The 24,100-nt window shown below is 43.5% G+C and overlaps 3 protein-coding genes across 4 annotated transcripts in view; 2 read left to right on the top strand and 1 right to left on the bottom strand.

Annotated features, from left to right (window-relative positions):
• The window catches only part of WDR35 (WD repeat domain 35), a 37,714-nt gene extending 37,223 nt beyond the window's left edge, over nt 1-491 (top strand). Inside the window, exon 28 of the transcript XR_014881658.1 lies at nt 351-491. The gene's annotated coding sequence lies outside the window, so the exon portion shown is untranslated. The remainder of the gene's footprint in view (nt 1-350) is intronic.
• On the top strand, nt 1-1,951 carry TTC32 (tetratricopeptide repeat domain 32). Of its 2 annotated transcripts, none has more exons than XM_085218078.1 (3): nt 1-242; nt 351-511; nt 1,659-1,951. In XM_085218078.1, exons 1-3 carry the CDS (start codon nt 148-150, stop codon nt 1,784-1,786), a joined length of 384 nt encoding a protein of 127 aa, XP_085074204.1. In that variant the 5' UTR covers nt 1-147; the 3' UTR covers nt 1,787-1,951. The 2 variants fall into 2 exon arrangements, with proteins under 2 accessions (XP_085074204.1, XP_085074203.1); XM_085218077.1 differs by having other exon boundaries at nt 1-272.
• A 5,011-nt stretch (nt 1,952-6,962) lies between these two features.
• LOC100541906 (zona pellucida sperm-binding protein 2-like) lies at nt 6,963-22,840 on the bottom strand. Its single transcript, XM_085218076.1, has 23 exons — nt 22,707-22,840; nt 22,549-22,607; nt 22,345-22,437; nt 20,622-20,749; nt 19,516-19,662; nt 18,622-18,693; nt 17,562-17,729; nt 17,355-17,451; nt 16,269-16,486; nt 15,102-15,255; nt 13,997-14,205; nt 12,682-12,799; nt 11,628-11,833; nt 10,936-11,053; nt 10,690-10,856; nt 10,467-10,567; nt 10,265-10,386; nt 9,792-9,842; nt 9,499-9,682; nt 9,293-9,416; nt 8,210-8,306; nt 7,904-8,005; nt 6,963-7,362 (listed from the first exon to the last, which is right to left on the bottom strand). The coding sequence occupies exons 1-22, from the start codon at nt 22,733-22,735 to the stop codon at nt 7,923-7,925; spliced, it is 2,745 nt and encodes a 914-aa protein (XP_085074202.1). The 5' UTR covers nt 22,736-22,840; the 3' UTR covers nt 6,963-7,362; nt 7,904-7,922.
• Between the last annotated feature and the right edge of the window lie 1,260 nt (nt 22,841-24,100).

Below are 24,100 nucleotides of genomic sequence, written 5' to 3'. Positions count from 1 at the left end.
CGCTGAGGGCCGCACTAGTCACCGCAGAAGCGGGGGCGGCTCTCCTCAGGCACCGCCACGGCGAGCAGCCCGGCCCTCTTTCCCGAACGTGCCCGTCCCCTCCGCCGCCCCGGAAGTCTCCACACGGCGCCGCGCGGGAAGCCCGCCATGCAGCGCGAGGCGGCGGCGGGCGGCACGGCCGAGCTGCTGGCGGCGGCGCACGCGCAGTTCGCGGCGCGGCGGTTCGAGGCGGCGGAGGAGCTGTACGGCCGCTTCATCGCGGGGGGAGCGGGGTACGGCGGGGAGGGGAGTGGGTGGTGCGGGGCACTACCCGCCCTCACAGCTCTGACGGCCGCTATCTCCCCGCGCAGAACCGGCCGCGATCTCGCCACCGCTCTCAATAACCGCGGGCAGATCAAATACCTCCGGGTGGACTTCGACGCCGCCATGGAGGATTACACGGCCGCCATCCAGAGCCAGCCCGCCTTCGAGGTGCCCTACTACAACCGCGGCCTCGTGCTCTACCGGCTGGGTACGGCGCCGCCTCCACGAGTGACCCGGGGCAGTCTGACCTAGGCGGGCGGAGCGACCCGACCGTGGCCCTCGGCCTTGCTCCGAGCCGGGAGGGGCGGGAGCTCCGTCTGAGCTGGGAGGGGTTGTAATGTCTGACTGACGGCCCAGGCTGGAGAGCTCCATCTGCGGGAACCTGGAGAGTGACGAGCCGGGAAAACGCCGGGGAAAGATACCTGGAACCTGAGTGTGATGGGGCTGCAGCGGGGAACGCGGGTTGTTCAGAGTGGAGGAGACTCGGGGGAGACCTTACTGCCCTCTGCAACTCCCTGAAAGGAGGTTGTAGCGAGGTGGGGGTCAGCCTCTTCTCCCAGGTGACATTAATAGGATGAAAGGGAATGGCCTCAAGTTGCACCAGGCGGGGTTAGGTCAAATATTAGGAAACGTTTCCTCTAAGGATGCATTGGCACAGGCTGCCCAGGGAGGTGGTGGAATCACCATCCTGGAGGTGTTCCAGAGCTGTGGAAATGTGGCACTGAGAGACATCTTAGTGGGCATATAATCATAGAATCACAAGGTTGGAAAGGACCTACAAGATCACCTAGTTCAACTGTCCTCCCATTACCATTGATACCACAAGCACTAAAAAACCACATCTCATAGCTCCTCATCCAGACGCCTCTTGATCATTGCCAGGGACGGTGACTCCACCACCTCCTTGGGCAGCCATTCCAGTGCCTGACCATTGTCTGAGAGAAAAAGTTCTTCCTTATCTTCCTTCCTTATCCTTAGTCTAACCTAAATGTCCTCTGGAGCAACTTGTGGCCATTTCCTTGGGTCCTGTTTGTTGCCTGGAGAAGAGGGCAAACTCCTCCTCATCACAACCTCCTTTCAGGAAGTTGTAGAGTGCAATGAGGTCTCCTCTGACCCTTCTCTTTTCCACACTAAACAATCCCAGCTCCCTCAGCTGCTACTCATAAGACTTGTGCTCCAGACCCCAGGCTTGTGCTCCAGACCCTACAAGTCTGGCATGGTAGGGATGGGTGGGTGGTTGGACAAGGTGATCTTAAAGATCATTTCCAACCTCGATGATTCTATGATTATGAGCCCTTCTTCTGTTTTATGACTATGCAGTTAACAGAAAGATTTTTTTTTTTCTTTTTGGACAGGATGCTTTGATGAGGCCATGAAAGATTTCAGGAAAGTTTTAGAGTTGAACCCTCAGTTTGAAGATGCTGCATTAAGTCTAAAACAGGCTATTCTTGACAAAGAAGAAAAACAAAAGCGAGGTTATTGAAGATGTGGTTAATGGTGTGAACATGTTTTACTGAACACTTAAGTGATTTTTGTCATTGATGGATGAAACAGGATCATTTATTTACGTTCGCTATACTTGACTGAAGAAACGTCATTCTGGGGTAAATAAGTTAAAAATGTATTGTAATTTTAAAATAAACTATTTGATATTTTTTGTGTTTTGGAAAAGCGTAATTTTATATCTCTGTGAGTCACTTGTCATTTTGTTCAGGAACACTTGATAGAAAGTATTGGAAGGTTAGCAGCAGCTATCGAATTATGTAGTTCCCTTATTAAAGCCGTGTTTCTGTCTTTTTTCACATATTGTTTTAAATATCCTTCATGGAGAAAAAACAGAATGGTTTGCATTGGAAGGGACCTTTCAAGATCATCCAGTTCCATCCCCATGACATGGGCAGGGTTGCTGCCCACTAGGTTAGGTTTCCTAAGGCCTCATTCACCTGACTTTGAACACTTCCAGGATTGGGGCTATCCACAACTTTTGTGGGCAACCTCATTTAGTTTGATTAGGCTTAGGTTAGATATTAGGAGGAAGTTTTTCACATAGAGGGTGGTGATGCACTGGAACAGGTAGCCCAAGGAGGTTTTGGATGCCCCATCCCTGGAGGCATTCAAGGCCACGCTGGATGTGGCTCTGGGCAGCCTGGTCTGGTGGTTGGTGACCCTACGCATAGCAGGGGGGTTGAAACCAAGTGATTATTGTGGCCCTTTTCAGCCCAGGCCATTCTATGATTCTATATGATTCTATGATCTAAAACATTTAAATTATTAAGACTGTGATTTGTGAGAAGCACAGTGACAATAATGAAGGTCTTAGTGTTTGCCTACATGACAGCAGTTTGAAGCTAAAGGCTTCGGGGTGTTCGTGTATTAAGAAAAATTGCAGACCTTTTCAGGAGACACCAAATGTACCTTTCATGAGGAGTTCAGTCCTTTATAAGTTCATTCTCTTCTAGAGCTACTTTTGCATTACCTAAACAGATTGAAACAGAACATTTTTTTGATCTCATTGTAAAAATATCAAACAGAGATTAATAACGGAATTAATAATGCTTATGAAAGTATAAAGGTTTTAAGAAAGGGAAGAATATTAGTTGCCCCAGTTGACATTAGGAGAATATGTATATATATATACACACACATATATATGCACACAATATATTTTAACAAATACAATTACAATACAATTACAATATATTTTAACAAATGGCCCTAATGACAATTCTCCTTGCTGTGATGATGTGGATGATCCTGAACCCTGCATAGTTAGTGGTAGAAACATTTGGGTAAGTTATGGGAGCAGATGTCAGTCTTTGAACTTCTTTGCCTTCTTTCTGTGGTTCCCTAGCAGTCATACCAAGATTGCTTTCAGGTTTGGGATGAGTGACTAACAACTGCAATGGACAAATTAAGTAAATGTGGTGCGTGATGGCATAATCTAACCATTTATACTTTGGAATGTGGCTCTAGGAGTTTGTGACTAGGTTTTACAAAGATGAATTTTGGACTTTGTGGATATACTAAGCACACGCTCCATTTCCATTGTTGTATCTTGATGCTCTGTGTCCAAAATAGCACATAAGGATTTGTATTTTTCATGCTACCCAGTCTCCAAAGCTGAGAAATCTTACCAGCTTGTTTGATGGTGAGAAGATGAGCTGATACTATACTTGTCATCAAAAGTTGTAAGGCAATATGAACAGATGAATATGACCTCTGAAGTTTTACTTTGAGAAATTATTACATAGTGCTGTGTGGTGGTCTGTCACTCACAACTGTTGAAAATGTATCAAAAAGCTTGAGGACGTGTTTATTAACTCTCCTTGTCCTGCAAGGTTTTCTGTTTATAATCCTTTTAAGAACTAAAAATCTAATGGAGAGCAGTAAAACTCTTTACATAGTGTTCCATATAAAATTCAGACAAACTTCAGCTTGTGAAAGAAGCCCGGACTGTTTACTTTGGATGCATTGCAACACTGAGGTGTGGTGGCTTTATACTTTCACGAGGCTTCAGGGGTTGTCTGTGCTTGAAAACTGCAAAGCTCTGTAGAGCATCTGGGTCAGTCCTGGCTGTCCGCTCCACCACCTCTTGCAAAGCATTCGCCACAGCTCCAGTGTGGTACCATTAAGTCCAACAGGTGGCTGCTGTGAATGTGTACGGACTGGCTTGTTGCTCTGGCCAGAAATGTTTCAAACATGAATAATTCACAGCCGCTTTCCCAACGTTTCCTACCTATAAACCTACTCTCCAAAAGCTGTTGATACTTTCCTTCGTGTAGCCTTCACTGGCAGTTCCGCATAGCTGGGATTAATTTGGCAACAAGTAACTGTTCTCACCTGGTCATAGAATCATAGAATCGCTCAGGTTGGAAAAGACCTTAAAGATCATCGAGTCCAACCGCAATCTAACCATAGAACCCTAACTCCAACAACCCTCCACTAAATCATGTCCCTGAGCACCACATCCAAATGGTTTTTAAACACATCCAGGGATGGTGACTCAACCACCTCCCTGGGGAGCCTATTCCAGTGCTTAACAACCCTTTCTGTAAAGAAGTTTTTCCTGATATCCAACCTAAACTTACCCTGGCACAACATAAGGCCATTTCCCCTCGTTCTGTCACCAGTGAGAAGAGACCAACCCTGCTCTCGCTGTCAGCACCTTTCAGATATTGGGAGAGAGCAACAAGGTCTCTCCTCAGCCTCCTTTTCCCAAGACTAAAGCAGCCCCAGTTCCTTCAGTCTCTCCTCACAGGGCATATTCTCCAAGGCCTTCACAAGCCTAGTTGCCCTTCTTTGGACCTGCTCCAGCACCTCCATTTCCTTTCTGTACTGAGGTGCCCAAAACTGAACACAGGACTTGAGGTGAGGCCTGACCAATGCCATGTACCGGGCAGGATGACTTCCCTAGTCCTGCTCACCACATCATTTCTGATACAAGCCAGGAGGCCATTGGCCTTCTTGGCCACTTGGGCACGCGGCATGATACCCTAAGTTAAAAAAGAAAAAAGTCTTTATTTCCCTGATGCATTACAGAATGTTCCAGGTACTGAAGGAAAATAATCAACAGACTCCAAAATTTACTTGTTCAGAGGATGTGGCAAAGAATAACATCATCCTGTGCTTTTTCCTAGTATACCCTGATTTTCCTTCTGCTGAGACACAGGAGGAGGAGTCACACAGTTTGCCCGTTTTGTGTTGCAAAGGCCTTTCCGTGCTTTTGCAGCAAGGTAGGAGAAGATGACAGAAGGGCAGGCTAGCAGGCCAAACCAGGGCATGGAACAGTCTGAGAAATGTTTCATGTATAGTTAGCATGTGAGGTGCAGCATGGAGAACAAGGAGGGTCATTCTGACAGAGAAGTGGTGGCACATTGAGGGGAAAGGCCTAGGTTGTAAGGGGTAAGAATTAATTCCTTTTCAACATAGGGACAGCAGAGGTAAGCCAACATTAGATAGCTGAAAATCTGTTAAACTGAGGGCTGTGCTATGCACTGTCTCACTTGGTAGGTAACCTAGTTAAAAGTGAAGTAGGAGCGAAAGGTGTGCTGTTCAAGCAGGGTGGAATGGATGCCTTCGTGCAACCCAGCTCAGCTACGCAGCAGTGCTGGCCCCGATGGGAAAGGCAGAGGGTCAAAAAGGCAAAAACAACATTCAGAACTTAAAACTACTGATAGAAGGAGGATGCGTTTCGTGTGCTAGAGCATTAGTGTAGGTCTGATGTAGAAGCTGGATCTGTAACTCTCATGATTGCTGGAAGGGCTGGGTGCTTGACTAAAGCACAGTGTTGGAAGGATGCACTCAAATCTAAATTGAGTGCATAAACCCAACATGCTTGTGATTGAGCATTAAAAAGTTTGCCAAGAAGAGCAACCAGACTAGGAGGAGGCAAGCAAAGTGTGGAATTTCTCAGTTGGATCTCTGTGAATGTGGGAACCTGAAATGCTTGTGGAAAAAGAAATGCAGGTGCATCTCACCTCCTGCTGTCCCCTCCCAGCCTGCCAGCGAGGGAATTATCTCCCAGCTGGCCAGGTGCTGGCTGCACAAGTAGGGAGCAATGCTGGACTCCTTCCTGGTTTCCCAGGGCAAAAAGGGAATGATGTGGGTTATTCCACTCACTGTAGAGGAGTTTTCCTGAGATGCATAGTGAGTGAACCTCAGGGGACCTGATGCTCTGGACAGCCTGGTCTAGTGGTTGGCAACCCTCTTCATAGCAGGGGGTTGAAACTAGATGATCTTTGAGGTCCTTTTCAACCCAGGCCAGTCTATGATCCTATTCTATGATTCTCATCTGCATGGAACCAGAAGGTGTCCCCTGTGAATGGGGACAAGGAGAGCTCGTGTTCACTCATCAGTATTTAACTTTCAGCCCTACTTTACATATTTCAAAATGCTTTTTAGGTGACGATAAAATGTTGAGCTTGCTACTGTGAGCACCAAAAATGGGGACTGTGTTGCCTTGAAGAACGTGTGGTAGGCCAGCTGGGCTGTGCAGTGCTAGCTCCGGACAGCAGAGTGCAGTGCGTGTACAGCAGAGAGGAATGCAACTGCCGGGCTGCTGCTGGAGGGAAGCATCCACGTCTATGCACTGATCAGACTGCATGACCTGTACAAACCCATAGGACACCACACTTGTGTGTGTTGTTAGTCTGAATTTGCATTGGTGCAGTTGCCACATCTTTGCTGCTGTTGAACACCGAATTGTGTTGCAGTCTACCTTCAGTTAGCATAGGCACGTCCTGAGAATGAGTTAGAGGTGATTACATACCTGTTCTGTCCTTGATCTCTGGAAAATAACCCTTCTCATTTTTTTATTCTCTTAGAAAATGTTTTCTGTGCTCAAAGAAAATAAATAATCAAATGAGTTGTTCATTTCCCTGATATTGGAGCATCTGTTCTCCCTCATTGGAGTTAGGGGAGACAAAAGCAGGGAACCAGCAAGTTTCCAAGAAGTTCAGATCAATGCAGTATTATAATTAAAAAACAACTGGTATGACACTGTGTTGCATGTGGAAGAAGCCCTAAGTAGCAGATTGCCTGACTCTTTGGAGCCAGCAGTAGTACACCAGACGATTGCTGTTGCAAACTAGCAAAGAGATGTTCTGTGCTTACATTAGTTTGTATGTATTTTTATTTGACTTTTCAGATTTTCACTTTGCATTCACATGGAGGAATTGGCAGTCACTTCAAGAAGCAGCCGTAATCAGGATTGGAATAAATTTAGTTATCTGCAAATCCATATTTCAGCAACTGGAAGAATAATTTTCATGATCTGCAAATCGATATTTCAACAGCTGGAAGAAGCAAGAAGTGTTATTTTGAAGCTTGGGGTTATTTTCTGGTAAGTTTTCTTCTGTTGTCACTTCAGAGAGACAACAGGTTACACCATTTGCTAATCCTGTTGGCAGACCTTAGCACTTTCCAGTGTTGTAGAGCTGTCCTGAATCACACAGTCTGAACTTTTCACTTCAAGCAAGATAGTTTTGTAATCACTGAGAGGTAGCTTCAGTGTCTGGATGCACGTTTAGAGAGTAGCCAGCATAGCAGAGCCTTTGGATGCTGTTGGAACACACAGCAAAGTGATGAGTGAAGCTGGAGCTCTCAGTGAATAGCTCTGGTCCTCTAAAGACAGACAAAGCTATGGGGTGTGCCCTAACATTTTGGGGGGATTTGGGTGCAGTGATGTTTTGTTACTCTTTGTATCTAATATTTTGAATCCGTTTTCTTTCAGTTGAATCCTGATGACTGCTGAAGGTGGTCCAGTTGAAAACCTGCTGAAGTAGCATCTTCCAGGTTTCCAAAACTGCCTTCTACAGCCTGACTCCAGTATACTCTGCTTTACTGCTGGCATCTTCTCTAGAGCTGTACCACCTGTGTTTTGCTTGGCAGGTAGCTCTCCTTCTTTATTGGTTCAAGCTTAGACCAAGAGACCACATACCCTGCCTGTTCCCAAGTTCTTGTCCAAATGCTTTTGAAAAGGTATCAGAACCAAGATGGAGACAGCATCCCAGAAATTTAAGGTCTCATAAGACAAGGTATGTATCATGTGTGACTCAAAACATGGTGACCTAAGTGAGTGCACAGGGCCAAGTGTTCTTACCAAATTCAGTTTACGTGCTTCATCTTAGGTCTGATTCAACAATCCAGACTGGTCCAGCAAGTACATAACCATGGAAGTGGGCTGAATTGTGACCTAGAAAGGCTGAGAATGACACATATTTGTGTATCTTTTCAAGAACATATAAATGCTGTGCTTCAGTGCTAATGTATTAAACTATGAGCTCAAGGTACCATTACAGACTCCATATTCAAGACATTTCAGATACCAAAATCAAGAGTCCTAAATCTCTTGAAATCATTAGGCCAGGAGTGCTTTGCTATGGATCTTTTTCTCCTGAGCACTTACCGTTCCTCTCTGTGCTCGGACTGCACTGTCCTCTGCAAGGAATGCCAGGCAGTGTGTTAGCAGCAGAGCAGACTACCACTGAACAGTGCACATACACCTGAGAAGAAGCAGAACCATTTTGTCCACATGAGATCTCTCTTGCAGGCATTGTTATGCCTTTTGTTCTCCTTTTGCAGAAGTTATAGTTGATTAGACTCAGGTTTGTCTGAACACTTGCATATGACACCTTCTAGCTGAACCTGCTTTGAATTTCAAATTTGGTGTCAAAGAAGCCCTCAGGCAGTTTGGTAACTGAGAGGCTGAGACGAGAGAAGTGAAAACCTCATGAGCCTCAGTGAGGCTGAGTATTAAAGCTAGACAGAAACTCAATCTTGCGCTAGATGCAGCTGCCCGTTTAGGAAGTAGCACATGCCAGAATTGCATCATGTTCATTTCTAGCAAGTTCACAAGTTGAACAGCTCAAAAAAGGCCAAGTAAAAAAATTATGTGCTTAAGCTGCCTAGACAGTGGTGCTGCCATGACTTGAGCTAGAATCCACTCAATTGGGTACCCGAGGAGCAATGCACTCCCAATTGACTGTCCTGGGTTTTCTTTGCTCTTCTTACAATGTTGAAGGAAAACAGATTCTCCAAAATGTAAGGCCAGACACACATTCCTCTGCTTCCCTGCCTACTGAGCTGGCTTCTGAGGGGATGTCTGACTGGCAGGTGAGAGATGACAGGGTCAAATTCTTGTTGCATGTTATGGTGCAAAAGTTGAATTTTCTGTTCTAGACATTTTCAGTTGAAGTGCTGCGAATATGTCCCTATAAAATCTCAAGAACACCATATAAAAATCATATTTACATACCAAACTTCACTGTTTACTCCAGACTGTCCAATTTCAAGTCACTGGAATCATGTTACAGAGGGGATTTGAGAAGAGAACTAAATTAAATCTATACACCAGTCAGGCTACTTGGGCTGGATGCTGGATAGGTTTTAATTCTGTGAGATATTTAAATTGGCTGGGTTTTTAATTGATCTTAAGAAGTACTCCAGATTGGGTCCATGAATGGTGGATGAGCCTTTTACTTAACTTTACCTGTTTCAATCGATGTGTCAGGGTCCTTACTGCCAGCCTTTTGAAATGAGAAGGATGTCTCACTCTAGAGCTAGCAGCTACTGAGCAGAACTCTGCAACATACTCACTGCCATTAATCTCACACCTATTTGAGAGAACAGATCAAAAGATCTAGAAGAAATCATAGTTCCTCTGATGAACACATTGGTCATTCAGTTACTACTTGCCCATCCACAGTGATGTTCCACCTTGGGGTGCTGTTGAAATCTAGAGACCCTGTTACCCAACAGTTATCCAGGTATAACTCAGCATCAGGGCTCTCATCTTTCAGCTCCACCTCGAGAAACACAGACTCTGTGGGTCGCTTGAGTATTGCCACATTGGGCTCGTAGAAATCCACGAAAGATGCACCTTGAGAAAACATTAGGGGATTTTGTTATTGGTTAAAATTTTATTTAGATCAAAACATATTTGGAATTTTTCTTTTTTCTTTTTTTTTTTTTTTTTTTTGAAGACTTACTTTTGGACACTCTTGAAACTACATTCAGAGCTTGTCTTATCCTTCTGTGTACTGCAGATAAGGAAATGTTGGTGATGTTCTTTAGTAGAAAGCAGATTACAAGTGAAAAAGTCACAGCAGTTCCAAATTGTAGGAAGATCATAGAGTCCTAGAATGGCTTGGGTTGGAAGATACCCCAAGGATCATCAATTCCAACCCCCCTGCCACAGGCAGGGCCATCAACCTCCAGATCTGGTACTAGACCAGGCTGCCCAGGGCCAGACCATCCAACCTGATCTTGAACACCACCAGGAATGGAGCATCCACAGCCTTTCTGGGCAGCCTATTCCAAACCTCACCACTCTCTATGTGAAGAACTTCCCCCTGACGTCTAATCTAAACCTTCCCTCTCTGAGCTTAATACTATTCCCCCTTGTCCTATCACTATCTACCCGAGTAAAAAGTTAATTAAAAGAAAAAAGACAATTGCCTACCTGCAGAATTTGACCTTGGCACTATTGTACCAGAGCCAGAGGGATGTGATGCAGAAGGCTTGCTAATGAAGGCACCTAGCATCACTGTCTCTTTTGTTCGATAGTAGCACAAGACTGTTAAACTATAATGGGAAAAACAGTAATTTATGTGTTCTCTTTCCACTACCAAAGTGTGTTGTCATTGAGCAGTTGCTGCTCCTACCTGTAGTCTGGATCTCTTGTGATTGTCGGCTGGCTTTGTCCTGGAAGAATCTCTTTCTCATAAGAGATTTCATTTTCATAAACAATGTGATCACCTTCAAACTGTGCATATAGGAAGCTCATTAAAAACTGAATTGTCTCGGGTTCTGGGGCAGGCATCAAAAGAAAAATGCAGAAGAGACAGAGACTTGCAGCAGATGTATTTGTTCTGGCCACAGACTTACCCTAACTGAAGTGCCACAGGTGGTGACGTGGAACTTGAAGAAGGCATGTTCTTTGTTATACTCTTTGGGCTTGCATGAGCTATCCCTTAGTTGGGTTCTACTCATATCAATGCCAGGAACTGTCTTCATTTGGGCAGATATAATTACAGTACCATCTGGGTAGCATACTGAGAAAATCAGAGTTGATTGTAAACTCAAGGGAAGAAGTATAGACCTCTTTGTTGATTGATCATTTTTACAACTTACATATAAATGCTGGGGAATTAAAATTGCAGCTAACGGAGAATGTCTGCAAGGTCTCCATGGTTCTCACTTTCCTTAAGGCAACATCAAACCTTGCTTTAATTTTCTGGAAGGACACTTCCTGTGAAGGAGGGGATGGAAGAGATCTCCTGTTAAGGCCAAAATTCTGCTTTTTAGTTTGTGCCATTTGAATACCAAAAAGTCATGAGAGTTATGTCAGTGTGACAACTCAAGCCTGATGCAGCATGGAGGCAGGAGTTTTCTGTTATGAATTAATTTGTCACTGTCAAAGAGAGATAAATTTTGTCTGATTATTGTAAAATGCTCCAGATATTTACTACCACATCAATTTTAACATTTCTACAAAACGTTCCTTTAAAAGGAACATCAAAGCTATGTTGAAATACAGTTTTTGGCTTTGTGCAGATGGGACATTTTGCCTCTTCTTACTATTAACACTGAGGAGTCTGTTTCAAACACTTGGTGCACATCTTTTAGCATTAGCACTGCAGATCATGTAACACATGACATTACCAGAAAAGCCTGTGTTGGTAACTCTTGTCCTCCTTGCACTGGTTTAGAGTCATTCCCTCTACAGGTTTTCCAATACCTGTTATAGTGTGGCAGTGTGACTCTATCTGTATGGACAAACAGTTCTATGTGCTTTAAAGAAGGCTGTTATGCAGTTCACATACCTCATAGATGACTCCCACAGCAAACAAAGGTATTTGCAGGATCAGATGAGTAGCATTGGTAGCTGTGAGGTACCCATTTGTATGTGCAGTGTGCCTGTTCAGAAGCTTGGTACCAAGGTACAAGTTCCAGTACTGGTGCAGGCCAAAACCAGGAATGATAAGGTAGAGGTTTTCTTCATCACAGTAACCAACTGCTTCTGGTATTTCTGTGGGAGGAGGTGGGATAAAGAGTCAACAGTGAATGAGGGTTTGCCTCAGGCACAGATCTCTGTCTCTCAATTTTGCACTGGCACTGCAGCAGTGCACAGATATACTGGCATCACCTATGGTTGTTGGCTGTGCTGCGGATGTACAGCTCACAGTCAGCAGGATCTGGAATCCTTATACTTTAGCCCTGGCCTGCCAGCTTGCTGACAGGATTGCTCCCTGTTTAGTAATGCAAGATGGACTACATATGTAAATTGATTTTTTTGGTAGTCTTCTTTAGGCTGAGCTCAGAGCAACTTTGAAGATGCAACAGGACAGAACTGTCACCTTTGGGACATCCAAAATCTAAGAAGTTTGAAAAAATACCAACTGGACCTCCTGGCTGTTTCAATAAACTGCTAAATTCAGCTCTTAGCAGATGATTTTCTCTTTATAGAGCTGCTCTCTTTGGAGTTCACAGCAATTTATTTGAGTCACTTGTGTTTTGTCCTGGACACAGAGGCAGAATTGCATTTGAGGACAAACTGAAACTCATAGCAATGTCTGAAAGTTTTGCCAGTAAATGTATGTTCAAGTTATGAGGCATCTTGTTCGCTGAGTTTGCTAGCCAACTGCTTTTACACACTGGTTTTTATAGCTCTCAGTGTCTCGAGGGCAGATTGTCTTGCCAGTATGCAGAAGAGCTGCCATCAGAAAAGCAGCAAGTTGGCCTCGTTACCAATAATGAGCTATTGAAGGGTGGGGTTTTCCCAAAAGCTCTCATCCTCAGCCTAACTCCACTGTGAATTCAATGAAAATTTGATCCATGCTGTTGATGCAAACCATTTAATATTATGGCAAAACTTACCAATATCAGCAATCACGCATTCCACCTCTGCAGAATGATAATAGGGTATCATCTCTGGACCCACGCTTATAGTGTAGTTAACAAGAAGGGTATATTTCGTTTCATTTCTATTCACATACTGAAAGAGAGAGAAGTATAAGGCTGTGGTAGCAATGGCTTCTAGAACAGACAGGGATGCATACCCTGAGCAGCACTAAATAATCATTCTAGCACTCTCCTCTCCCTAACAAACAGCTTTTCTCCAAAAACGTCGCTTCAGTTGGCTTAAAACTATTCAGAAATCTGGACTGGATTCAACAGCTCTGTTGGCCAAACATAAATATGGAGAATGTAGTGCTGCTCAGAAAATGGAGGCAGAAGCCCGCTAGTGAAAGAGCCCAAAGAGGGAGGTCTGGGTCCAAATCCTTATCTTTACTGTGGTCTGAACGCAGGAGAATGATTAATTGGTAGGGTAGAAGATACGAGGAGGTGCTATGAGAAATTTCTCAGTATTCTCATTTCTTTCAGTAAAAGTGCCCCTGAAGGTAAACCTGCTGTTCAACCTGAAAGAAATACTTAGCTTTGCTGAAATGCTTTGGCTTCCTTTGCTCTTTAATGCAATTTAACTGTGGTTTGACTGCAGTCTGAAATTATTTGTGCAAGTCCAGGTCCCGTGTGTTCGCAATGTAGTTCCTTTTAACAGAAAATAGCACTGCAGCTCTGCGTGATTTGGTCAAAAGGGTGGCAGAGGTGCAGCTCAGCATCCTCCCACTAAAATGAGAGGCTGAATTCCCTCTGCAAGTTTATACTTTTTACAAATATTTAGATTACAAATGGTCTAAAGCTGAACAGAATTACATATAGAATAACCTGAGTCAGCCTGTACCTATCCGTGTGGTGCTTGCCCTGTGCCAACAGGCAAATGGCTCTGCATAAAAGGAGGTTCGGGAGTTACTGGATGTTGGTAATGGCTGGTTTGCAAGATTGCAGTAATTGATTTATTTTTCCAAGGCACTCCTGTTTCAAGGGACAGCATTTAACAGAGATTTGACAAACCTCTTCCTGCTCAGCATTGTGCTTGGAAATTAGCTGTGCTGACAGACACTAAAGGAAGTCGTATTTCATGCTATCTAGCTACACTTGATGCTGCGTTTCTCCCACAGGTCCAGGGAGAGCAACATGCAACATGCAAATCTCTAATCTTAATTCAGATGAGTTCAGGATCACTGACACCTTTACGATAAAGGAATGGTTGTTGATTAATAAGAGATGAGCAATTGTTCAGCAAAAGGACTGCCCTACTTCTTCCACACAGCAGAGATCTACTGTATCTTACCTCCTTTAGAACGTATGGATCATCAAAGGAGACTTCCAAGATAAATTCTTTCGTTCCATTAGAAAAAGGAGTTTCATAAATCTTATACCCTTGGTGCTGTGCTTCTCTAAGGGTAAATGGCACATTTCCTATTGTTATTGCCACCAGAGAGACATCAGGAAGAAAGTGTCCAAATGCAACATTAAATATCTTTTCCTCTGGCAGAGTATCTGTAGGGAGAGAACATCAAATTATTGCTGATGTGGATCAAGTAACTAAGACAGTTGGGGTGGCCTCCCGTTCATGTTCCAGGAAACTTAGCCAACAGCCATCTCTTTAATGGCTCTGATTAATGACTGTTTGTATTCTAGTCAGATCTGAAATACTCTGAGTACATGAGAATTGCTTCAAGCTGCGAGAGATTAACAACAAATATATACATATATACAACCTCACAGAAAGCGGGTTCGGTAACTTTGTAGAGGTGCACTATGACGTGCAATGACTTTTCAGCCGTGGAATCTAGAATCCAGTTGAGCTGCATAAAATAGGGGAAAACTATGATAATAAATGCTAATGGGCTCTTTTAAAATTTATTTTCTTTTAAGTATCAGTTATCCAAATATCTCTGAAAGATGTCTAGTGCCTTAGTGCATTGGAAAACATCATTTAAAAAAACACAAACATTTCTGTACTACTGTTTTACATGATGATTTCAGTATTTTTCAGATAACAAATGCAAGCTGGTTTGAAGAGAAAATGGCTTTCATGGACACTGGCCTCAGACGGTTCTTCCCCTCAGTGTGATAATTGCATAATGCAACATCTTTACTCTAGATCTTTATTCTTGGAAAAAAATCTGGTGGTTGGAGTGACAGAAATGTTCTTATCAGCAACTTAAAATTGTTATTTCATCTCATAAAGACAGGAGATAAATGGTACACTTATTCGTGCTAAAGGTTCATTTTGTTTTTTTAATATCTCGGATCTTGTCTTTGGCTAGCAAATTGGAAGTGGGAGTTCAGAACATTCTGGCAAATGTCAATGTGTAGCAGAGGTCAAATGGAGCAACATATATTGCAGCAGAAGGATGAGACTAGGAAAGTCAATGGGAAGAATGACTTACTGTTGATAACAGTTGGTATTTGTGGCATGAAAGGTGTAGTGATGGATTTGATGACAGTATACTTAGTGATTTGCCAGTCTGCATCTGTCCACGTGTGCTCCAAGAACAAGTCAATGCTGTAAATGATTCCATATACACCACCAGATACAGAACTCTAGGAGGTAAAATCTGTGATTAGGCCTTAATAGTCAAAGGCTCAATGAGGGAATGATGGCATAAGGTTTAAATTTTTACACTAGAAAGGAAAAATAGTGTTGTAGGGAAGTTTGGGATGGATTTTGCTATGTTGGGATCTTGTTTCTTTGCCTGGCCCATTTGTCAGGTCCATGTTTGGCTCACATGCAGCTGAGATTCTTAATAAGGTGGTATTGGGTCTGGGACATCCTCAGTAAGTTTAGTAAATAAGTTTAGTATTTGCATGTATTTTCTTTTTTAGCTGTCACAGGGCAATTAGTTGTGTCTCTCGTTCTGTCCCATTTTGTGTGGAAAATTTTTCAGCGCTTCCAGCAGCTCTTCAGACTGAGCTTATCTGGTGGTACTGTGCCCATGGTGATGTAAGTATCCACTGATACACCAAAAAGCTAACTGCTGAGGAGGATAAGTCAAAATCACACTACTGTCACCTTCATAACTTAACTAGTAAAGAGTCTTGTGAGAATACTGCCAGCTCCATTTTTGCTTTTAGCCTTTCTTTGGTCTCTGCCTCTGTGCCTGTGACTATAGATTGACATAGATTACACTGTGTCCAAAACAAATGGCTGGGCCCAAATTATGTTCTGGCAGTAAACCCTGTTTCATGTTAACTCGTGATGACTGCGTGGAAGTTGTCTGCGAAACTGCTCATTGACATGGCCAATGACCTGGCCAGGACTAGATCTTAATGTAATAATGTAGATGATTGAACTGCAGTACCCAGGAACCCCTTATAATTTATTAGCATAGACGTCGTCAGGAAAATACAGTCTCTTGCATCTACCGTGTTTTCTAATCAGAGATACTTTTGAGAAAGTTCTTTTGAGACACAGAGAGGGAATATCTAGGTCTTCTGGTATTTTTTGTATCTGAGAATTTTAAACAGCAATCACTTTTTGGAACATGGGTTGGAAATGTTTTCCATGGTGCATCATCCATCTAAAATGTATTAGTCTGTGAGAGGTTCATACTAACCTTTAGTTTTCCTCCTTCTGCTCCAATGGGGATAGTTACTGCAATATGTGTCTTGTTGTGCTCCAGTAAGTAGTTGTTCTTGTCTGGGTTTACTATATGTAGGCCGTCGACACCCATTAAAATGGTTTTAGACAAAAAGGTGGATTCTTGAAGCACTAATGTGGGGATAATACTTGGTACAGTCCATGTTAGCGTAGTATCAGTGAAGCTGGTACCATCTGTTGAGTTAGATAGACAGTCCTAGAAGGCCGGGCAGTTGGAGTTACTAGTGAGCCTTCCCCCTCCAGTGGTTGTTTTCCCTGACTCCTTTCCACTAGAGCACTTCTACAGCTTTTACTAATGAAACACCTCATAGGATATTACCAACTGATGGCTTTTCTGCCATCAGAACCCTGACACTCATATTAGACTTCAATTACCAGTTTCAAATGAGCAATTAATTTATTAATTACTGACAGTCATGCTCCCTCTTATCTGCTCTGTTGTCTTTTTTGTCCCAGTATTTTGCTTTACTGGCAAAGGAATAGGACACAGAGCCACTTGCTTGGATTTTTTTCCTAAAAATATCAGCTTCAAGGTTGTGACGATTTAACATAACCTTCTTCCTCACTGATTGAGCAAATTATTTGTTCAGATTGAGCAGAGAGACAGAAGGTGCAGCTACCCCTTTCTGCAAAAAGCTAGACTAGCTCTACATCTCTACAGAAGAGGTCTAGTGAGTCCCAAGTACAGAGCTTCATCTATGGAAGGAGTTATGGTGACAGTGAAGAGCCAAAGGTGCTGAGGTTAGAACAGGGAATGTTCCCTGGCCCTTCTGCAGCAATTTTATTTGTCTTCAGTTCTAATGTGGGAGTCTGAGAAACTAGACTAAGGGCCAAAAGTGCACCAGGAACACAAGTAATGTGTCACAGCAGGGAACAAACATGTTTGTTCGGGACTAAGGCCATGGACTTTTAGCTCATGCTGCTCAGAGGGCAGCTTGCAGACCTCTTCTCTTAAAGAGTAGGTCACAGGGAAACAGGGAGTCTGTGTTTCTTACTAGCTACTTAGGTAGTAATTTTTGGTGAGCACGGAAGAAAACCTTACCAAGAGGACAGGACACTGTCATGTCAATCAGCAAAAGTAACCACCGCTGCCTATACATGGAAGTGGAAGTGATCATGTTCATATCCACACCACCGACCTGTTGGGATGCAGGAAAAAAGACGAACTGATGTTTGTCTAGGGAGACGAACTGCCTAGGGAGGCAGTAGAAGAGCAGAGTTTTGTTTCCAAGTGAGAGCAGCAACTCACCACACTGATTTCAGATTCATTGCTGTGGTAGGGAGCACGGAGGTACACTCGGGAAAGAGTATTATTGAAGCTGTAGCCCAGTTTTGCTGCATCGCTTACCAGTATTCTCTTTCTCCCTGATGGAGAAACAAACATCAGTTGCCATACCTGGTATGCAACATTCTGAGTCTGCAAGAGAGAGACGAGTTGCATCAGATCAAAGTCTATCTTATAAATAGCTATGATGTTGTAGTATCTGTTCTATTACTAGGACACAACTTGTCCACCCAGACAAGAAACACGCTTAATATATAAAAAACTAAGGAATTTTCTATAGAGATAGTCCCATACCAACTCTGTCAGAAACTCTGATTGTTGGCCTTGGTCAAATCCCCTTGGAAAAAGTGCCTTAAATGATTGCCTTTGTGTCTGTCAATTATTGGAGCAGTCCAGTAGTCACATGACAGAACACCTTTTATCAAAAGTGGCCATGCTGTGTCAAAGATAAATCAGATGAATGTCTGTTGTGGTCTTGAATGGTCTCCTTCTCAAATGGTATCCATGTGCGTGGGGAGGGTGGGGGGTAACTGGAAGCAAAAATGGCCATATGAAGAAAGTGAAATGTAAGAAAAATAGAACAAGCATAGATTTGCCTCCTAATACTTTGCAGCCTCAAATTATTTTCAGCTCAGAGAGTGTTGAGCTTTCTGTAGCTTCTTTGTATGTCCTATTGGATTTTGCCTATATGAACGTTTCCAGGCTATCCTTGACATCGAGCAAGATTTTAGCAGCCATATCTTTTGGCAGGGTGTTTGACAGATTCACTACCCATTGCATGAAGAACTGCCTACTTTTGTCTGTTTTGTACTCATTTTCCACAAACATAAGAAGCACATGGCTCTGTTCTCCCTCCTAAATATCTTTTTGCAATCTAGAGCTCTAAGAAAACTTGAGAGCATTTTTGAGTACCTGGTGACATCTTTGTTGTATTCCTTTTTTTTTTGACAGAGATGGGAGCTGTGCCCTGAGCATTACTCATGAGGTTACTAAGAAGAAGCTGTTAGAAAAGACTCCTTCATACCTCTGGCAGTGCTGACATCCATGCTACGGTGTAGTCATTTGAAACTGCAGGGACATCAGTCTTCACTGATACCTGGGAACACAGAGGTGAATATTTGGAAAAAATCAAATCTTCAGCATTATTACAGGCATGGGAGGCAGGTAGAGGGTTTTCAAATGTCTATTACAGTGTCTGTATGAATTTAGCAAGTTGCATTCTCTGCAGGTAATTAAAGTGTGTCCTCAAGGGTTCTGCACTCTTTTAAGTTCTGTGACCTTAAACTGGAGGTCAAAACCATTGCATTTTCAGTGGTTCATGTACAGAAGGAGGAGTACCTTTGTGTATAACCAGGTAAATCAAAGGTCCTGTTTCATAACTAGCAAGCCATGGACTAAATCATTCTGTGCAGACTTCCAGAGGCATCTGGTTCTCTTCACTGAAGGTACAGGGAAACAGGCAACTTGCTTTGACAAAACTGGTTCCCCCTTCCCATGCAGGCTGGGCACCCAGAAATACTGATAGATGGTTGAACAACCAAATCTAGAAATAGGCAGGCTCTAGCTCACACGGAGTGTCCTTCTGAGTTGCATGATGCAACAATTTCATATAGAAGGATAACATTCTTGTTTGTGTTGCAGCACTCCATAACATGAAATTATTGTCATGAAAAGGTCAGGCTGCCTCACTGCTGATTTTCTTATAGGGTCAAGCTTAAAGCATCTGTATACTTAACTGAATTTCACTGCATGCAAATACCTGTGGTAGGTAAATGTTTTATTGATAAGCATCCACAGTTGCACCCTATGCTGAATAGCAGCATGCATGCTGTGCACAGAGTAAAACCTATGTCTGACAGGAGTTGGTGGAGGTTGCTGTGCTTGGAGAGAGCTTGACCTGTAGTGGTAAAACTTTTACCTCCATGTAGTTTTCTTCACACACAATTTCTCTCGAAGCCCAGGAAGAGTAGGAGCAGTACATAGGGTAAGTGTAGGTCACAGCTGCCCTCATGCTTGCAAATGAGGAGACCTTAATGTTCACAGTCAGTGAAAACAGCTCATCTGCCTGGGAAGGAAAATGGAGGTAAAGCGCTCTTGACTAGCTCCATTACAAAGTCTTCTTGATCCTTCAGTCCTGCAGGAGCTGAACGTGAAGCCATGGGCTATGCTTCTATCTGACATGAAAGTATATTTATCTTCAGGAAAGCAAATAAAGGCAAAACCCTTCCAAAAAAATTCAGTCTGAAAATCTTGGTCATTGCACAGTACAGTGTACACCCCTTGTTCATGTTAACATAAGATTTCCCCATACATTTTTACCTTATTTTCTCTGTGGGCTTTCAGGACAAGCCAGAAAGTATGTGGGCAAGATATGGAGGTTTTTCTCTGGTATGTTCTGTTTCTAGGTTCATTTAGTTTTGACTAACATTTAGAAATTAGAAATCCAGGCTAAACTTCATACATATTTTAGGAAGGAGTGAATCACCTTCCGGAGATGCCTGATTCTCTCCATTGACTATTGTGGAAGCATAAACAACTAGTTTAGACCAGACGTTATCTTTCAGATGGCTAAAGTTACACCAGGCAAATTTGGATCTAATAGATGTGTGTGATCTATGTCCCTAGGCATGTGTTAACAGGCACATTACCACACAAATTAAGCCAGGAAATGATCTGCCAGAATCACACTGCAAATGTTGCTTTTTCAAGCAGATGCCTACTTCTTTCCAGAGAGGCTTTCAGAAAGTCTCTGGCAGATCAGCAATGCTTGGGGGCTGGCAGCTTATCAGCAGCATTACGCTGTCATTTCTTGGGGAGAGGAAATCCCATGTCAGTCACACTGAACGAACATCATACTGAAGGGCCATTGCCTATTCATTTCTACACACCATCAACACTAGTTCAAGTTCAGTTCTTCTTGGGTCCTCCAAACGTGCTGTTGGAATGGTATATAATATCCCAATCTTGCCTCACTGGAGAAGATGTACTGTCTGAAGAGGCTTTAGGCCCATCTGTAGGTCTTACCTCGTTGACCACATAACAGCTGAGCACAGATGCGCGGAAGACGGGGTTGCCCCACACATCTTCTGACAGGATATAGCCACAGCGAGATGCTAGTCTGTCATCCAGCAGGACGGGGCCAGCATAAGGATCTACAGAAAAGGACATTGGGAAATGACATGTGGATTGGAAAGCTGAAAGCAGCGGGTTGAGCAGAACTGAGGCCTCTTCACGTTGCTCTCTTCAGAAAAGAAGTCCAGCTGGGTTGGGTGTGCTCCAACAACATGTGTTGTTAAGAAGCTGGCGAATCTCTGCTGGTGTGTTAGAGAGCATGTGATAGTCTGGCATGTCTCATGCTCACCCACATCACATACATACACTTTAATACCCATTGTGCTGTGTCCAGAAGCTTGTGCCACAGCCCTCTTGAAGCACGGTTACAGAGTTCCACCAAGATATCACATGTGTTTCTCCTTTCCTGATTTTACTGTCAAAAAAAGAGTTATGGGCCATACATTTCTAAAAGTCCTCAAGATGCATTTTGGACAGGCAATTCTATGAGTGGGTCAGGTTTGCTCATCTTGGCAGGATACTGTGTGCTGTTAAGCCTATGGGAGAGCCAAGTAATAGGCACATTGGGAGCTGGCTGTGCTCAGCTCTTGATGTTGGTAGAATTAACGACATCATATTCTGTTAATTATCTGCTTTTCTGATTAAGGAGCTATTTTGGTCTTGGGTTAGACACAAGAATCTGTACAAATAGATAGGGTTTAATTAGTTGACATTGTAATTTCAAGATTTATCTGTCATCTTTATATGTCGAACAGTACTAATAACTGCTGTTTCAGTAGATGTATTCTTGCAGCCAGGATAGACTAAGCAGATAAGTGAGAGGAATTTTGGAAGAGGAGAAAATAGCTTTCATGAGACCAACTGATAGAGCTGGAAGAAACAAACAACCTTTTTGTGCCTGAAGGCTTTCTTTTCCAGCAATATCAGTTGCTCTCATAAAAGCTATCACTTCTCTCCACACCCTTGCTGTACTTGACTTTTTCAGTTCTGCCTCCAAATCAATCAAAAAAAGCTCAAAATCCAGGAAAAAGTGGACTGATCTCAACAGAAAGAAATCTGTTTTGGGGTCAAATTGCATACTTTGTTCAATTCAATGCTAACATTTTCTGGTTTTCATCTTGGTTAAGTAGATTTTTGTTTTCCTCAGCAAAATGGAGACCATTTGTTCGATTGGATATAGGACAGTTTGCTAATATTGTGATGCTGAATTAAAAAAAAATAAAAAAAAAATCCTTTATTTGTTGAAGTACTTGCTCAGCTCTCACTGAAAGTGTTTTCATTACCCAGTTTTATTACCCAGCCAATACTGCCATAGTCATTTATGCTGTCTAGGATGCATCCAAGTTGCAATTTCATCTTAGTTTTCCTTGTTAGTTGTAAAAAGTCTCAGCAGAGAAAAACATGACAGCCAAATGTCAGTCCTTCCTCACTGGGCCATCCTTCCACCTTTCCTCTGGCAAGCTGCATGTAAGGGGCAAAGGGGCTGTAGATACAAGCTTTGCTCACCAATAGGATTGCTGGCCAGACTGAAGTGTGAGAGGCTAGGTGTAGGTAGGTTCTTCTGGGGTAAATGAGCAGCGACACAGATGGCAGCAGAATCCAGATCACATGCATGGTGATGGTGTAGGTGATTCCCCACCCATCACGGTGCTCAGGGTAGCCCCTTGTGACTCACCGTTGATTTCCAGCTGGAAGAATTTCCCCTGGAGCAAAAGTTTATTCAGTTTCATCCAAAAAATTCTGGAGCGGCAACTGCTCTGTACCAAACCTGGTGAGGGCACATGGAGAGCAGATTAGCCAGTGGGACTGAAGGACAAGAAGCATTACTTACTACAAGTGAAATAACCATCCTTGCTTCTCCCACTATCCTTTCACGAACCTGGAGGAGACATCTGCCTCTCTTGTCCCACACAGAACAGCAAGAAAAGCATCCAGATTCTGCAGTGTAAACATATGTGCAAACAACGGGATGAACATTAAAAAAAAAAACAAGATCAAGATGGAAAATGAAAGAAGCAGCAACCAAAGCCTCAGTACCTGCATAGCGAGTAACCCACAGCTTCCATCAGTCCACAGAGACCTGTGCATGGGCAGCGAAGTCCTCCTGACTGTGAAGGAAACTAATCCAGCTGTGGAGCTTAATCAGACTCAGGGGGAAAGGTAAATCCGACCTTTTACAACAGAGGTTGCACCGTCTCCTCCAGCCTCTGAATGCTACAGTGCCCTCCAACGTTATCTGAACTGTTGGCAGCTCTCTCTCTTGCTCAGCCCCTGGGACGGCAGAGCACCCTCCTACCATAAGTCCCAAGGTCAGGGGCTGCTGATGAACCCAGCTTTAGTGAGTGCAGCAGGGGGTGCTCACAGCTTTCCTTCAGGCCCTGGGAAGCAACCTCATTCCCGGTAAGCCAGCAGAGTAGCTTTGGCTTCAGGTCTCAAGTGCACATGAAACATGTCTCCGGAGATATTTTAATTGGGTCTATACAGGAAATACATTTTTGTTTCTGTGAAATGTCCCAATGACCCAGCCATGCCAGAGATAACAGCAGTTCTTTGGCAGCCACTCTCTTCACTTTTGTGGATCCAGTTAACTCGCCCTTTGATTTGTTTGATTATCGGAGAGTGTTTTGTTGCAAACATCTTGTGCTCTGCTATCACTGGATCAGTCAGACCATGTACAGGTCTGTAAACGGCCAAACTTATTGCCTGGGAAGAGAAAGTCTGTGCTCCCGGTGGGAGCTGTGGTGAATGGGAGCATGCCAGGGGAGCAGGAAGGCTGAGGCACAAATACAGCTTGTGTGGCATGTATGTGGTAAAGAGAGGTGGGGAATCTAGGACATTCAGAGTTCAATTACCTTTTTGTCTCCGTTTTGGTGTTACTCAACCAATCTTAATTTACTCTAGTTGATGTGTTAGCAGAGCTGAGCTAAGGAAATGGGATTGTTTTTATGGTATGCTTCACACTGCTTTGGGGTCAACAAAAGCCAGCGAGGATGTCTACTCGCAGACCAGAGCCATTTCCCCATTAGACCCCCTAGCTCAGAGGGCCTCGGCAGTAATGGCAGAACACATACAGCCATCCTGCAGGATACATACACTCACTTTATACAGTGGGAATTTGTATAGGAGTGCTCTGGAGCAGAGCCCTGGGGTTTCAGCAGTCTCATAATTAATGCCCATTGGCCGTAAGACCCTTTCCCGTTCAGCAGGACCTGAACTCTGACTTGTGCAGCGAACTTCTCGTGAGCTTGCATCGAATGCGCCGTGTGATCCCGGCCTGCGGTAACACCGTGTCCTCAGACTCGGAGTGACTCTTCATTGAATCCAGCTGCGGCTGAATTCGGCTGGAAGTGGCGGTGCTCAGATACCACAGTGATGAGTGTGGTGTAACAATGAGAATTTGATTTTTGAGTGAAAACTTCAGTATATTTGGA

The sequence above is a fragment of the Meleagris gallopavo genome, chromosome 2, assembly GCF_905368555.1.
Source record: "Meleagris gallopavo chromosome 2, MGAL_WU_HG_1.1, whole genome shotgun sequence".
NCBI lineage: Eukaryota > Metazoa > Chordata > Aves > Galliformes > Phasianidae > Meleagris > Meleagris gallopavo.
This window is presented reverse-complemented; position numbering and strand designations above follow the sequence as displayed.